This window comes from Vollenhovia emeryi, unplaced genomic scaffold (genome assembly GCF_000949405.1).
Source record: "Vollenhovia emeryi isolate VEMERY1.0 unplaced genomic scaffold, V.emery_V1.0 DF939169.1, whole genome shotgun sequence".
NCBI classification, from domain to species: Eukaryota; Metazoa; Arthropoda; class Insecta; order Hymenoptera; family Formicidae; genus Vollenhovia; species Vollenhovia emeryi.
Genome location: NW_011967197.1, coordinates 1,260,734 through 1,278,111, shown reverse-complemented (window position 1 = coordinate 1,278,111; position 17,378 = coordinate 1,260,734). Strand labels below are relative to the sequence as shown.

Below are 17,378 nucleotides of genomic sequence, written 5' to 3'. Positions count from 1 at the left end.
GCGCCGCTCCACCTCTCGCTATTAGATGATGCCCCACCGTTGCCTGCCGAGTCCGGCCTGCCGCCTTCTACGCTCTTATTAGCTCAGACATTAAAATTAATTTCTTGATAACTATTGCGAATTTTGCAAAATGGTATAGGACTTTTTTATTCAGTTTACCCCGGTCTATCTGCCATTTACGGGACATACGGGTATTAGGACACACCCTGTATAATATTTTCACTTATATTAAATTTGCTATACTATTTTTCGGAAATTTCTGTAAGTTCCTGTCGAATAAGTTGCAGAAATATCCATTTTATCAAAGAAATTCTCATCGCGCAAAATTCCACTTCTGTCTCCCGAAGCAAAGCGCAATCTTGACATTTATCTTATTCTTGCAGTAGATCGTATCGCGGCTTTATGTATCGGTAGGGAGGCTGGCAGAAATTATCAGTGTCCCGTCGAACGAGACGACTCGGGCGCGTTTGTCCCACTCGCAATCGCGATCGGGAATACGAACTTCATCTCGTGTGCGTGACATAAAGACGGTGCACGCGGCCTGCCATTGTATCGTCGCCGGCGCCTATTTCGCTGCCACTTCGTTCGGCCAGTGTGAAAGGCAGTGTCAACGACAGCCACCGACAAGCGAGTCCCCGATCGAGCGGAAATAACGGCCGAAGAATCGGCGACCTCTTCGGGTTCTCTTTCATTGCGTTCTTCTTTCATCTATCTTTCTCTCGTAGCTCTCTCTGTCTCTCTCTCTCTCTCTCTCTCCGACACGTTACGATAGAGGAGACTCCACTGTACTACTGATTTAAACTTATGAAGATTAAATAACGACAATGATAGATGACGCATAATACACTCGATTTTAATAAGCAAATTGGGCAAATGGCATCCTACGAATTAGAAATATAAGGGTGAGATCCCTGGTGCTAGTGACAGCTTTCTCAATAGGCCGGTCTATACTTAAGGTATTCAATTCAATCAAGGAAAACGATTGTTAAAGATAAGCATAGTTTTTGGGCCGTTAAAGTGGAATGATCCCTTAACGCCGAGGAAAGGAACAGTGCTGAAGAAATATTTAATCACGAGAGCTTATAAAAAATCGACACTGTTGTTATCGTTTCCTACGAGCTTATTTTAGGATTGCGAAATCTAAGTCAACTATTACGATATTGAATGTGCCGAAATTGGAAATCCGGTAAAAGATAAACAAGTCTTTATTATATCGCATGCTTGCCTTGCTCATAGTCACGCACATTCGTGTGTCGTTGCGCACGCATATAACATACAAGCTGCTCGCCTCCTGTGTTAATGGAATGCCTTTGTCTTTCTGCCTGCGCCTGGCACAGGATTTACTTCGCAAGGATTAAATCGCACGTACCACGAATGTCCGTCTGTGAAGAGCGAAGCCTGGAAGGGGAGGGCAACAACGTTCTAGCTCCTAGGGGCCCCACGGGGAGAAAAAAGCGCGTAGTCCGGACAAAAAGCGGCGAAAGGGTTGGGAGGATTAAATTTTCAAACTGTGCAGCCTGGGAGCACCGCGCATTGTGAGTGCCCCCGCGCGCGATCGTTGAATTAAAAACAATGGAAATGTTGAATTCTCGGTAGCGCGGCTCTTGTTACGGCGTTTGTTTTCCATAGCAGAAAATAATAAAAAATGCATTAATCGAACGCTCGCAGCCGTCGGCGATGACACACCGACGTCGTCGACACGGCAACCAAGAGCGAGGCAGCTCGAATTATCGAACATCGTTCCCACTTGATTTCATGTTCTACGCAGGCGAGTTTATATTCAAAAAGAAATTGCCTATATTTTGCGAGAGCATATTATTAGATGCGCGATGTTTAATAGTATATTCAGTTGAAACTTGACAAATATGTGATTCCATATTTTGAAAAAGGAAAAATATATAACCGCCGCATAATTTATCGATAACGATTGCGCCGACGGTAATTACACGGCGCGGGGGAAAGAATTTCGTCATAACTACGGTAAACATCTCCTCGACGATAGAGAAGATTCGAGGGGATAAATCAACTGGAGGAAAGTTGGTTAATCTTCATCGAGAGCGGTAAAGACTTTACGGATTGTTTTCATACAAAACTTTCGAAGCGGTTCCGTAGACGTCTGCCAGACTTTACCGGAGGTAGATCTATCGTTATTACGAAATATTCCCACGTTCTTACGAACGTCCGGGAGTAACTTGATTACAGCGGAGTCTTACGAAGAATTCATACAATTTCTAGAATGCCGGGGCTTGATCAATCATCTTCCTTTCGTGAAGAGAATGCAATGATAATATTAATCTTCTTAAGGCAAGTGACGAATCGTATAATCATCCGCACATCACGTTTTTAGAAAATGAAAGTGAGCTGACTGAAAGTTCACGATGTACACAAACATGCGTTATAGACATAGTTAACGGTTCTAAAGACAATTAATTAAAATTTTTAACTAAATTTTATTTGTCTGAGATTTCTAGCACACACAAATGGACCACAAGTCGTACAAGGTATTCCTTTCGAACGCGCCCTTAGATTGCCGTGCGTTTCGTGCTACATTTCTATCGTATGCTCGTAATGCAATTAGGAAGTGTCCTGGCACAAACGGCAGAGAGCATAGCTGGACAGGACTCAAAGGAGCCTTTAACGTTTCATAAGTATGCGACTCTGGTCCGAGACTCTCTCTCTCTCCAGCATGTTCGAGTAATCTTCCCTCCCTTGAAGTGCGAGGCTACATTAGATCATAATTAGTATACACTAGCCGTCGTACAAAAGCAGCTTACATAACGAAACAGTGTCGTGCAGTCGTCGCTTCCGCAAACTCATTTTGCGCGATGTAGTTTCCATAATGAACGTTTGGTCGGCAAGTTACGTTAAAATCTGCGAATGCCGTTTATTAAAGTTCGCGAGCGGAAATGATTCTGCGAACAAAGGTCCGGAAAAATATGTATCCCGGGATACTGTAATAAAACGGCTCCGTTCGCTTTGTGCGATGTTGGCGCCAAACTTGTTCGCGAGTCAATAGCAGCGTCCTGCTGCGAACGATATTGTCTTTTTCGACTACCACTGGCAAAGATCGCGTTTGCGCGCTTCAATCGAAAGTCTACCGGAGTCGCAATTCGGTATATGTATATCCATTTTAAGTTTGGGATTCAAGTTCGAGCACTATCAAAAATAAACGTATGCCTAAAAAATTACATTTCCAAATTCAAAAGTTTCAACTCTGTCTCGTCTCGTTAATAAATTGTCTGCATTTTCTAACTCCTATTCATTTTTCTGTGAAATTCTACTAATGAAATTTAATTAATTTTAAAAAAATGATACAAAACATACATTTGATTTGGATATCGGAACAAAAATTAATAACGAAAGAGAGCTCACAATTCGTTTCCTCGACATTGTGAAATTTGGCTTTCATATGTTCGAGTAACGTGTATTTTAATGAGAAGCCATGTACAATGTAGAATCTGTGATAGAATCTACGGTATCGCCTTAAGCGGAGTGAGTTGGTCGCAGTTGGGGAACTAATGGACAAAACAAATTGAATAATTGTTGGTGAGAGAAGTACGTCATGTCCCTCAGAGACGCCGCTTTTCATATTTACAACGTGACCGTAGATCGAACGATTGATCGTAAGTAAGAAGTGAATCGTCTTCTGCAAAGGCGGAAAATAAAGCGTGTACTACACGATCTTCTTCACCACGGATAAAGTTCTACGAAGAGATGCGAGAAGCACAAGGGGAGGAAAGACGATGGAAAGAGAAGAAAGGCGTTCGATTTGAATGCGTCTAATCAAAGTTAAGGAAGAAATAGTGGGGAAACTATTCGACCCGAGTCTCACTTAAGATAGAGCGAAGTGCACTTTACCGCGAGAATCTGACACTTTCCTCCGCGAATACTTTTCCAAGATCTCAAATTATACCCGATAAGAGGCACTCGCGACTAATGAAAAAATTGCTTCCAGATTGCGATCGTTGAATCATGGCGATTACCGCTTCCGCGATAATTTTCACCGTTCGCGGAATTGTACCTTGAAATTTCACTGCAGGCGAATCAAATTTGAAAATGAGACTTTCCTGATAAGTAAATTAATATTATCACATTATTCGCGGTGTTGTAAATTCCGTGTTCATTCCATTTGGATAATCGAGATGGGTTATTCGGTATAATCTTTTTTATCACGGAGTTAATTTTATAATTAGACTGTGTTGTTTCGTTCAGTCTTGATAGTAGCAGCTATTCGTTATTAGTTGCCGCGAGTAGGCGCGTGCCCAGCGATGAAATATTCCTGTCTGTGCAAAAGTGGTTCACGGCCGGTTCACGATGGTATCATTATAAGCTTTTACGCGCTCGTAAAGGCAGAAATGAAGTGACGGAGGAGAAAGCAGCGGAGTAGGGATACTAGGGGTAACAAGAAAGCATGGATATTGCAAATTTGCGAGCCGCATTACCGGAGAGAAAGCATTTATAGCCGCAGGGAGCAAGCACGAATTGTGATACGAGGCGATACTATCCACCGGTGCGACGTCTATCTGGAGGATATAAAGCTTAACGCGTTAATAAAGGTCGGTAGTGCCGAATCGTTAGCTACTTCATGATTGGAAGATATGCGTAATATCAGATATCTAAAATGAATACAGCAACACATTTCCAGAGAAAAGTACTACTATTCGAAAATTGAATATTGCGTGTATCCCATTCTCGTTAATGCTTTATGCAACCAAGTATTTGCGTTTTGCTTCATAGTCACTTATCGATAGAAAGAATATGGAACGAATCAAGAAAATAGTGCATAACTTACAATGTGAACAAAGTGTCATGATCGAGGGGGAAACCGCTGAAGGCATTGTGGTGTGCAGGACATTAGTTTGCGCATTATAAAGATATAATAAGATATAATAAGATAAAATAACATAAAACAAAATAAATAAGACAATAAGATAAAGTAATGGCCACTAGGCATTAGTGGGCATTGGTGTACAAGATTTTGGTCAGCGGTTTCCCCCTCGGTCGTGATAATAAGAAAACTTGGAAAGGCGCGATCGTTGAATGCTGATTAGAAATGTTATCAGGTGTTAGCAGGTGTTCCTCAAGTATCACTATCGCGAAACGTTAGTCCAATAGAATAAACAAAAGGCAATTTGAAGATGGGCGACAGGTATGAGTAGATAATAAAGACGTTTTACGATCGCAACGCAAACTTGGGAAACGATTTTTCAACGGAAGACTGACGAAAAAAAAGGAAGCAGGAGGAGAGAGAAAGAAAGGCTGACACCCCACCGCGCGGTGCTTTAACGAGAAAAATACCTGCAGTCGTCGAGCAATTTTATTTACAATGGTTAAACGAAATCTTGAAGAATGTAAGCGGCGAACTCGTAAATCGCACCGCGGAATCTATTGTGCTTTGACTTAGAAAAATAAACCCCGTTACATCACCGTCGTATATTTCAACACACAGACACGCGACTGTATAACTCGGATGGAAAGCGAGGTAACGCTGTTTTGCATTCTCCATCACGCCTCGCGTATTCAGGGCACGATGAAAAAGCATATTTTTCAAATACAATGCGTTAAAAACTACCAATTAGTCAGTCCTTCGCGGCGTTCTTTGAGAAATGTTAATAGCGAATATCAGCAGGAAGTTGCGCTTGGAAAACAAGCGAACAAATACAATCACCGCAAAAGACATGGCGTGAAAGCCTCGGGTGGGACGGTAAGTGAATGTAAATACCAGCACAGCTTAAGCCGAGGATGTCCCAGGAAACGGAAATATTTGCGGATGGTTTGGTGCCACGAAAGTTCGGTATTCATTTAAATGGCGATACCCACAAGTTCTCGACTCCGTAATCAGCTTACTGATTTTCCTACGCGCTAGTTTCGCTGATATTAGTTCCAGATATTTATCGTGAAATTGTGTTGTTAATAATAGTCCCAGAATTAATATCAGCTAATAGAAACTATTAGTAGAGCGCGTGATTAAGAAACGATAATCCACGCTTAACTTTAGGAATTTTTGTAAGAGTTTTCAATAAAAAATCCTCTATACAGGAGACTAATACTAACTTGTGATAATGCGTTAACGATATGAGGTATAAAAACTTTGATCTCCTCATAATGAAAATACATTTTTCTCATAAGCATAGCAGATATATAATGCTAATTCATTTACAGAGATGACGATCAAGAGTTTAACGAAGACTACCTAACGTTTTATATAATGTAACTTCGAAGAAACAAAGTTTTCATTGTTTCACCGCAAAAATTTACAAGGCTCTTAGATATTTTTCTTACTGAGAAAAAAAAAGCACTGGTACTTTATGACTTTGTAAACATACAAGTGGTTTAAATTGCTTTTCGATTGTCGTATAAGCTCATTGATCCGATTATATGAGGTAAGTCGTGAAATTTATTGGTTATCGCTTCATGAAACCGATAGCTATCGATTTGATGTAAGAGAGTATTTCTGCGATCGTCTCCAGACTCGTGTGCTAATTCTATATAGAAAGATCGCGCAGACTAACGGAATCGGATAATACGATGGTGTTGACTATAACGAGAGAAACTCCGACAAGAATGTAAGCCAGACTCGCAAGATTATTTATCGACGACGGCGATAATCGGTTAATAGATTGGCGCGCGCGATTACGCGGAGGAAGATTTTATCAACGTACACAAGTTCGGATTTGTTGCATCTGTTATAAATGGGTGCTTCCGAACTTACCTATCTCTCACCTCGATGATGAGTAATTACCATGGAAGAAAAGTACAATGCTCTCCGGAGGAGGCGAACCTACTCGAACGAGCAGGTGTGTATAGTCGTTACTCTTTAGGATCATTTGTTCAACCGTTACGTTAAGGGTCAGGGCTAGAAATGATAAACGACCCGTTCTCTTACCCACCTTTTCGCCACCGGGCTTCGTCCCGTTTCTCCTCCGAGGGGGAATATAACGGGCGCGTCGGAGGGAGAAAAGGGAAAGAAGAGAGAAATATACGGCCGCCCCGATCCCTTCGTTCACCTTCGTCTTAATGTAGGCGAAATTTAAAGAGGCAGCTTCTCGCTAGGGTCAGAGCGAGGGTTAAAGAGAGAAAATTCGTGACCTCGATCGCGATGACGAGCGAGACGACGACGATGACGGCGCATCGCGGCGGGAAAAACGCGCGAGGAGGCGCGCGAAGACGCGCCGCCCTCGGGACGATTTAAATCAATTCGCCGCGTACCGTGGTAGATAAATTCCCGGCCTGACGTTTAAGCGATCGCGAAAGTTTTTCGTAGCGAGCCGTACGTGCGATATGGCTTGGTATAAAAGTTTGCTCTTGAAACGATCCGGTCGGCAAACTTCTTTTCGCGCTCGTACTTGGGGTATACCGGTGCATGATTAAATCGGGTATACCACATCGCGAATGATGTATGCGAATTGCTTGCGTTCTGCGCTGACGTACGTGCGTTCGATTATCGGCAAGTAATTACTTATGCAAACTCGAGGAGCGAACTTCTCGACACGTCGGCGCGTATCTCTCCGAATTTATCTCTGTGCGGCGCCGTCGCGACGAACGGTAGCGCGGCGATAAAGGAGAGCGAAAAAGTTGAGGGGTGTCGTTATCGAATTTAAGTCCGCGCGGATAATTTTGCGGTAATGGAAAGCCCTATCTCTGGAAGAAGTGGGCAGAGCTTAGCTCAACATCGGTATCAACCAATCCCAGGTGTTCAATTGGCGCTCCGCCAGAATTTAAGCTCGGCTTAAATTTCGCGCAGTTGCTACGTAACTGGGGCAGATTCAGATTAGAATTAACTAATTGTTGCGTACACCGTCGTAATTAGGCAGGGATTCCCGCATGCTCCCCGCATACTAATATTTGATAGAAACCTAACCGCGGGATATCGCGCGTGGGGCAAGTTAAATCTATTCTATGCCATGAAATCGTGACGTCTTACAATCGCCGATGTTCAGCAACGAATTTGCAAGCGATCCGCCTCGCGTCCCTCTACGCGCATTTCATTGGCCAACTGGCGTTAAACTATCGAGATTACTCACCGATTACATTTAAATGGACTAGATGACTCATGTGGGGCGTTGTGGAGACCTGGCACTCGTAAATACCGCTGTCCCGATGCTGCGGATACTTTATTTGGAGCGTCCAGTCGTCCGAATGAGTGTTGTGGATCGCTCGAAATCGTTGGTCGTTCGTATACGTGTAACGGCCAATTGTGAGCAAATGGACGTCTCTGTGCCGTACCCACGATACTTGTAGCGTCATCTGCAAAGGAAAATGAGTCGAGTTAGGACGCGGGTGTACGAAAGGAAAAAGGCAGGAGGAAAGACCCGTGAGAATCACGAATGATTTCACGCCGGTTGAGCTTAGTCCGGGCCTGGGATCTTTTGTGTGCATGGTTAAGGGTTACCCATTGTACCGGGACATGTAATTAGTGGTTCGTTTGTGTCTGGCGTGCTGGTAATTAGCAAAATATCGGTCAGGACTTTCAATCACGCTCCCGACCAAGAGTTTTCAACGTTGTTGGCGCGACTTGTCGAGCAAGCAAGTTTTCTTGCTCGATAAGCGTGCACGTAATCGAAATACGAATAAATGAAATTTTTCTCAAGTTACACACCTGGAATGGTCCACGTAGAATGAAACCTACACGTACGATGTTACATTTCGTGTGTACGTTACCGTGAGAGAGAGAAAAAAGTACAGTTTTGTCGAGAAACTAACTTTTGTGTAAGGAGTTCATTCAAGCATTTAAATCGAAATAAATACGAACCCGAAATGATCGAATTTTTATCGTTGCGCGTCGAGAGTTGGAAAGGTGCGATCGTTGACTTCGAAAGCGTAATTCATCGCTGCGCAAACCAACTGCCGTCTTTTGACAGACGTAACGCGCGTGCACGAGACAGCGACTCGTAAGCTGATACCGCTGTCGCGGTTTCCAATGGCACATGTAATAGAATAAATTACAAAGCGTACGCGAGATCTAAATTCAGACTCGTGAGCGGGATATACGACGCCACATCAGATACAACTTTCGAGCGTGCGCTGCGAGCGAGTGTTCCTTCCTCCTCGTACGGAGGAATTAATAGAGTCGCTTTGCATATCGTTGCAAAGTTAGCGTGCGAGATAAAACGCCTCGAGCCGCGATAATTGGACACCCGGGCCCAGCGACGTGTAAATATTTGCATCCTTCGAGTAAGGTCGATACGCATTACTCGAATGAACCTGTGCATGCAGTAACGGTTCAGATGCGTTTCAACTACTGCTACTGTAGGTGTCCCAAATGTGACTATCCTACGCGGAAATGTTCGTGCCCGTCCGATATTGCCGGACAAATTGAATGTCGCGGTATCGAAAGCTAAGTTTACACCGAAGGTCGGAATTAATTAAGCTTTAATTAAGGGTTAATGACGCGAACAAGTAAACACGGGATACATAACGTAACACATGGAAAATTGAATTAATTGAGTTAAAATTAACCGAGTTTGCCATTCTAGTTGTCTCAATAACAGCTTCGCAAACAGGCTTCAAAGTTCGCAACGTTGCGAATATTACGAATATGAGATCGCCATAGTCTGGTGGTGCTCATCCTCTCCATTGTTTCCTTAAATTTTAATGCTCGCTTCAATTTCTGTCCGAAGTCTTTCATTAAGTGCGCCATTGCCTGGCTTTCGGGGGACCGATATACCTATCTACTACAACTATCCTCTCCCTCTCTCTCTCTTTATACATATATATATATATATATATATCTTCGTTCTCTCCGAGATTCGCTTCCCTGGATCCTTATCCAACTCACTTGGTAGTTTCCGAGAGGACCTCGCTCGGTAGGTCCTGCCGGACGAGTACGAGTTGCCGCGGAAGTTTCGGCGACCTGAAGATGTCCCTTGTTCGAGAACTTGCAGTGATATCCGAGCAGATAAGGAGGAGGTAGTCCGTAGATAAGGGTGTCTTCTTAGTGAGAAGAAAGGGGCAGGGGAGAGAGAGAGAGAGAGAGAGCGGGGATCTCCTTCCTTAACGACGAAAGATGGAATAGGGCGGAAACAAAGCCTCGTAAGTAGATACATTCGAGTTTGGTCGGACAGGACTCGCTATCTCGTTTCTGCTGCGCATAGTTTTATTGCCTCGTCGTGCGTGTGCATATCGCGCCCACCCGTTATGTCTCCTGTTAATTTATGATACGCGGTCGACATGAAATGCTATAGTTGCCGGACTCGAAGGCTTCCGGCTGTTCCGGATTCAGGACGGTAGGTCAAACACTGTTGACTCTGAATCCTGCGTTCCTGGTTCTCGCATCGGCTTCTGACGCCGAATCGCATAGTTGGCCTTTGCATACCGATTCCGTTGTCGCCACGCAAATACGATTTATGCGAATTCCCTTTCTCGTAGCCCACCGAATGCAGATAGATAGATGGACAGATTAATTTTGTCCTTTGATAAATTTGCCGAGAACGATGGTAGATACCGAGTGAAACGATAGAGACAATCTGACGTGGCTATAAATTAAGAATAGAAATTACAACAGTTAGTAATAATATTACGATATTTAAGAAAGACGCTATTGAAATTTTAATACATAATAACAAAGATAGACGATAAATATCAACGTTCATTCCTCTCAGATAGTAGAATATTAAGTAACTAGTGTTTGAAAGGCCATATTTGTTGGAAACAGTAAACAAACAAAATAGTATTATCTACCGGAATGGTGAATATGTAGCTTCGTTTGATGAGGAATCGATCAATCTACCGTTTCGTCGTGATGTTACGGAGCTTGACGTGCGAATTATTGAAATCGACGTCGGACGAGATTATCGCGTTAGTTTCCGCCGGCGAATCAAATATAGCGTGTACGAATTTCCAACGATGGGGAATTTTCGATGAGCTTTACGCCCCGTGGCGAAATTGATAAAATTACCGGCCAATTATCTCGCGTAAACAAATCTCGCGTAAGAAGATTCTGACCTAATTTTGCGCCGGATAAGATGAGAACGTGACACGAAAAGACGGAAAGTAAATTACTCTCTCCTTCTCTCTCGCTTCCTCCCTCTCCTTATCACCATCTCATCATGAAACACGTTGCAGCATATTCGAGAGATCAGAATTCACGATTCGCGATGGCATATTTTACTGCGAAATACAAATCGTTATACAAAAGCACACATAAGGCTCCGCCTACAGTGTAACTTCGGCCAGTCCGATAATTGATGCCGGATTGTTCTCATCGTAGTTACATAGTCGTTTCCGTTCTAATTATGTCTGTGATTTACGTGATATATTTTTTATAGTGTTGCTCTGAAATAAAATTTAAATTGCGAGTAGAAATAATTTCTCGAGTGAATGTATCGATCAAAATCGGCCAATTACAAGCAAGCAGAAAAGTCCATATTTTTCGTACATTATTCAAAAATCAAAATTGATAGTTCCATAAACCAGATGGAAAGTTGTTCTTCTGAACATGATCGTGTTTTTTTTAATTATTACAATGCGCTCGCTCATAATAAGATTTGCACTCTGCTGAGAGATCGCAGAATTTAAGCAAAACTATAAAGTATATGCTGACTTGTTATAAGGCAATTAACTGAAAACTAATATGCTGATACGATGTATTTGAAATTACTACGCAGGATGGAGCCAATTTATCGACCGCTACCTTCATAAACAACCGTTTTATTGCCTGGCGAATATAACTGCCATGCCACAGGCACTCGATTCGTTTGATTTCAAGATGAAAACGCGATTTAATCAATAAAAACTGGCAATTTTAAATTGGCAATGTGAAAAACCTATTTGGCACGTAACTTATTAGTTCGATTATTGTCCCGATCGATGGTATTGCGAACATTAAGCCGATTAAAAAAACACGGAGAGATTAGGTATGAAAATCGATACATATACAACGTAATAGTCCAAACTTCGCGTATTATGTTGGTCCTTTATCTCGTCTTTTCATGTATTATATCAGTTTCCTCTATTATAACAGTTCTCATACCGTTTTAAATTGTAGTTTGCAATTTAACGAGTGTTCCTTGCTTCTCTCTGAAATTGTTGCATAAAGTGATCCTGATTAATTAACAATTATTTAACATGCCAATAATAAGAAAGTTACATTTATTAAATGTTCAGCTGCGATTTAAAAAGTACCATACTATTCGGGTACATCATTACATTATTAGATAATGTAATTCGCGCGGTCAATGACGATTCGTATCTGTCAGCAATCTTCAGCTGATTTAGCTCGAGACAATCGTGCTAAGAGCCAATAAGAACGAATAGTCTATCCCATGGGATTGTGCCTATACCCGTACAATTTTATCTCGACGAATCTCCATTCACGACGACCAAATTGTCCATGAAGCTGTTTCTACCTCTCTCGACTTCACGCCCTTTCTGTTCCTTCGTAAGATGTGTTTGCCTCGGTCAGAAGTGTCCAGAAAATCTGATTGCTCTATCACGTTACAAGAAATATGTTTGCAAAAATTCGCTTGTTTTTCGTCTTTCATCATGAAATCTTTATCAATTTCGTTCCTTTCATTTCATCTTATATCGAAAACATTGACTTTCCGATTTATATTCTCTAACTTAAAGAAAAATACATCCAACGTTAGTGCCAACGAGTGTGAAATTACATCAAAGTATCGAATGAATAGTTGAAACAGAGAATGAATAGCAAAAATATGAATATACAACTTATATGTACAAGACCGTAAGATTTTATGTTTATTCGAGAGGAATCCGATTAGTTTTGTTGCAGGAATATTCGCTGGCGACAAAACAGGATGATCACGCGAGAAAAACATGCTTTTAGCGCAGCATTGCGGCCGCCCAGGTAGGACGTGCGCGAGTGCGCGTATATTAGCATTTCTCGTATATATTTTTCGTCGGTTTATGCGCATATTGCCGACCGGAGGCGCTAATTGCTGTTGTCGCACTCGGCTGGTACAGGAAGAGCGTTGTTTTATTCGGGCGTACCGGATGTGCATCGTGCATCGTGCATCCTGCACGTACAGACGAATGCGACAATACATACGAATGCGTTGTCCCATCCGATAAGCTTCTCACGAGGATTACGATGTCGCGCGCAGTTCGCGTTGTCCCTACACTCCCTACCCTGTACTCTTGCATTTTTCATTGTCTGTGCGATTTTCAAGACGACTCGCATACGATTAACGACACTCTACGCATGTTCCGTGCTCTGATCTCTTAACGAAGATTAAACGTTAAACATGAAAGTGATAAATAAAATGAGGGAAAAATTACTTTTTAATTTCAATGTGTGCAAATGTATATAATATAGAACATATTAAGATTTTAAGTATTTCGTGAGAAAGATTCGAGGGAGAAAATATTGATTAAACTCTTCGTCAAAACAATGTGTCTTTGAAAAACTCATTTCGCTTTTGAATAAAGGAGATCTTTTAAATATAAACACGTTAAATGAAAACTTGTGATATGCTGGGGCGACTAAGCGTTGAAATTATTCAAGCAGTTCCACATCTTGGCTTTCTATTTTAGTCGTTACATGTCTGGAAAAGCATCTCTTTCCCTCGAGTTTCTAAAATGAGACATTTCCCTTGTTTTATGCTCAAGTCACGAAATATTCCGAGACTTTCTAGATCGCAAAACTGTCGAACTCGTCCGACAGTTAAGGTGGCTAACTACTGCCAATTAATGATCTTTAAGGGCATAACGGATTTCCGATATCCTATAGTTCACTAGAACGTGTCGAACCACTTTCAAGCGCCATCAGCCTTCTCCGTTAAGACGCTTCTCTCCCTCGTTTGCCTCTTGACGACAAGGAAGATAAGGTTTCACCTTACTCCCTTTCGTCTACTAATCGATAGATTTTCTTGCAAAACCGTCATCCACCATAGTGATATCCCGACGGGCCTAACTCTTAATTGAGTTTTTTGGATTAAATTGATGGATCATTGCAAAATGTCAGCTATTCAAAATTAGTTGTCTCTGCATCGTTGATTGCAATCGACTGTATGTCGAGTCCTATTTTTACAAAGGTCGTTCTCTTAGGGAAAAACATTCGGGGTCTTCTCTAATATAGGTTCTCTTACAGAGCTATTCTTACATCACGTTCTGAGGGCTTTCGTAAATTTAATCACATATCGAATATCAATATCGCAATGTACTGCGCGAGACCGTGTCTCGACGAAAATAGACGTAGACACGTGTGACGCACTTTCGGATATTTATATTACAATCGAGTACACATTTCGTGAAAATTTTGAACTCTCTAAAATGTTTTGCATGTATTAAAATCTTTTTTAATCTCTCACGCACGCGAGAATAAGTCAAAAACGATCGTAGACGAGTCGGCCCGTCTAATACTTTTACATATTTAACATTTCTGCACATTCTGCATTGTTTTACACGCTTCGGAGAAGAGTTGCACGGAAGTTATTTTTCGGCATTTTGAAATATATATGCGTTGCGCGAATATATGCGTGTCGGCCGCATGTAAATCGACTCAACTGGACGAACGAGGTTACGTTAATTTCGTAGCTATCACAGTTGAATAAACGCTAGAAACGCTTACGGGGGCGTTGTCAGCGAAATTCCCCGGCGCGTGCACACAATAAAATTGGAAATCGGACGAGCTTTTCAGCCGGGTCGCAACAAAAGTGGCGTGGCCGCGCGTCGGATTACGAGTCGCTAAATACGTATATATAATTCATTGCTCGTTAGCGGCACTTTGATAATTAGCTCGACCGCCAAATTATATTTCGGGTGCGCAGATTATGCGGCGTTTAATCGTATAGAGTGAAATTGCTTCGCATCGCCGCATACCGCCGAAGTACCATCGATTTTTTCTCCTTGCCTTCTTTTTACGGATCGCTTTGTGATGAATACAACGGAACGATTGCTGCATATGCAACATGAGGATTAAAGCGCAGAAAACTGAAATTATCTGTGGAAATCTCTCTCTCTCTCTCTCTCTCTCTCTCTCTCTCTCTGTATAAATAAACCCATGTATAATTCCTGCGTGACCCAGGAGTGCGGATGCAATTAATGTCCGCAATATTTAATTCCTCGTTACCATTCCGTATCTATAATTATTACTGCGTTCAGCGGGATTCTATTCGGCAGATTTTATTCGCGGGAACTGCGATTCTCGCGAAAATAGAATCTACACGTAATATAATAAAATAAACGAAAATTCGTGAAAAATTCAAGCAAAGTGCAATGTGAGTGTACGCTATTCCCGAAATATTTCACCTTTTATAGAAACGGTTAAATGTACCGCCACGAGGAAAATTAAACGTTTATGCACCGACGACGATAGCGACGAATCCAGTATCGTTTAATGACGATCATCGAAGTGCACGCGGCTATTTATTCCTCCTCTATTCTGGAAACTGCAATTATTCGGTGTTTCTCGTCTCATTCGAGGCGCGTTAATTTCGCCACACGACACCAAATATTCTACTAATGCAATGCATTCAGTGGCGATTGTCATTAAAATCCGCGAGCAAAAAGGCAACGTTCGCAAACCAAAACTGAGGAATTAACGAATAATTGAAATGATCGGCAGGTGTATACCACTCGTCGACTGTTACAGCCAGAAAAAAATTTCTTTTAAATCAAACAGATTTTCCTTGAATTTTCACCTTAATCAAAATTTTATTTGATTAAGACTGGAATCTCTAAGAGAACTCATATCTATTGCGTTTAGCAAATGTTTTAGTAGAAGTAAATAAAAATTTAGCAGATTCGAAGAAACACGATTTCAACGTATCTCATTTGTTTAATCTGAATAAATCTTTCGTCTAGGTGTAGGAACGTTATTATAAAAAAAATAGAAGCAAGGGCGAGAAAGAGGCGGGGACGCGCGCGTGCAATATCGCGACACCGGTTATGAACAATAATGCGAAAACGTTCGCGTTCGACGAACACTTTCAGCCGATATTCGCGAATTTTCGAGCGGAGCACCCGACACAGTTACGAAGGTAGACACGCGAAGGATAAAGTTTTGTATGTACACATACAAAGAGGAAGATACGACTCTATTTCTCCCTATCTTTCTTCTGCATCCCACGCTCAATATTGCTGAATCGACACGTTCCATTCGATGAATTCTAAAGCGTCCGACTGGAAACCGCTCGTAGCTTATCAATCGCCGGAGCCACTGATAATGTTCATGTGTGTCCCCGCGCCCGCTTCCGGTGTATTGTATCGACTCGACGATGTACGCTATCGAACACGGTCGGCGTTTCGTGCCGCCCCGCGAGCATCACCACTGTTGATACTTAATTAAGTCGTGCTGTTAATTACCGCGTGAACAGTGTTTTACCATTCTTCTCGCCGACGCATATTTCAGTATGGCAACGAGAGAAACTCGTTTCCCAACGATTTTCAGATTCGCAAGCAGATTCCGCGAACTTTATGAGTTTCAATTAATTATACAGGCTGTCCTAGATCGGGGAATATTTTTGCAACGCCCTTGATGAATATGGAGTCGGCGTTTCCTTGATCGAGAGAGAGACAGAGATTTTGAAAAATAACACGAAATAGAAATAATTCAGGCAAATTGAAAAGGAACCGGTTCCCGTAATATAAACCGTAATAAACCGTAATCTCGACGAGACTCTGCGGGAATCGTTATCCGTGTGCTTGCAAATCAGAAATTCGGATATAATTATTCGCGAGAGCGTTCTCACTCCGGAACTTGAATACTTGATTACGCGACAAGTTCAATTAACAGTTGTCGTTCTCAAGTGGAGCGCATTGGGTAGCGTATAAATGCTTGATAGCAGACAGTCCCCAAGTCATCGCGCTTTTACATCCCGTAGGATGGACGAGGTTAATTTGATCCCATTTGCGAATGCGGTATACATTGCGGATGCAAAAGGTCAAAGGACACGTCCTCTGTACCTACGTTCGATCGATTAATTCAAAGTTCACAATTAAGCTTACCATCGTGCGTAATAATTAAATGCGCCATTAGCGTATCTCGAGTAAAAATTTCACAAGCAGGAATAATAATGAAAATTACTTCCTTTAACCAATACGTAAAAATTTTCAGACAAATGACAAGTATAATTATACGCGATGGAATAAGAGAATTTCTACAATAAAACGATCGTTCGAGTTAAGTGTTACATATGATTTGATAGTCATTTTGTTGAATTAATTTTGTCAAGCAGACATTATTACATTTCTCATTAATTATAATAAAGGCCGAGGAAAGTATCAGTTACAATCCCCCTTTTTTCTAGAAACTTCGTTAATTACCTGCGTTTCGAACAAGTATTTGGTAGAACCGGTACTTTCGTGTGCCACCATCGTTTACGTGAGTTTCTTTTTGCAATAAAAGGAAAGGGAAAAAAAACCTTTAACTCGTGGCACGTAGAAAAGTTGTATTATTACGACAAGTTTCGCTGTCC

At 41.8% G+C, this 17,378-nt stretch overlaps 1 protein-coding gene across 4 annotated transcripts in view; it reads right to left on the bottom strand.

Annotated features, from left to right (window-relative positions):
* LOC105564046 (lachesin-like) overlaps positions 1-17,378 on the bottom strand; it is a 302,292-nt gene that overhangs the window by 71,754 nt on the left and 213,160 nt on the right. For all 4 annotated transcript variants that reach the window (XM_012016137.1, XM_012016136.1, XM_012016138.1 and 1 more), the window contains one exon: positions 8,025-8,247. In XM_012016137.1, coding sequence (XP_011871527.1) covers positions 8,025-8,247 — 223 coding nt within the window. The remainder of the gene's footprint in view (positions 1-8,024; positions 8,248-17,378) is intronic.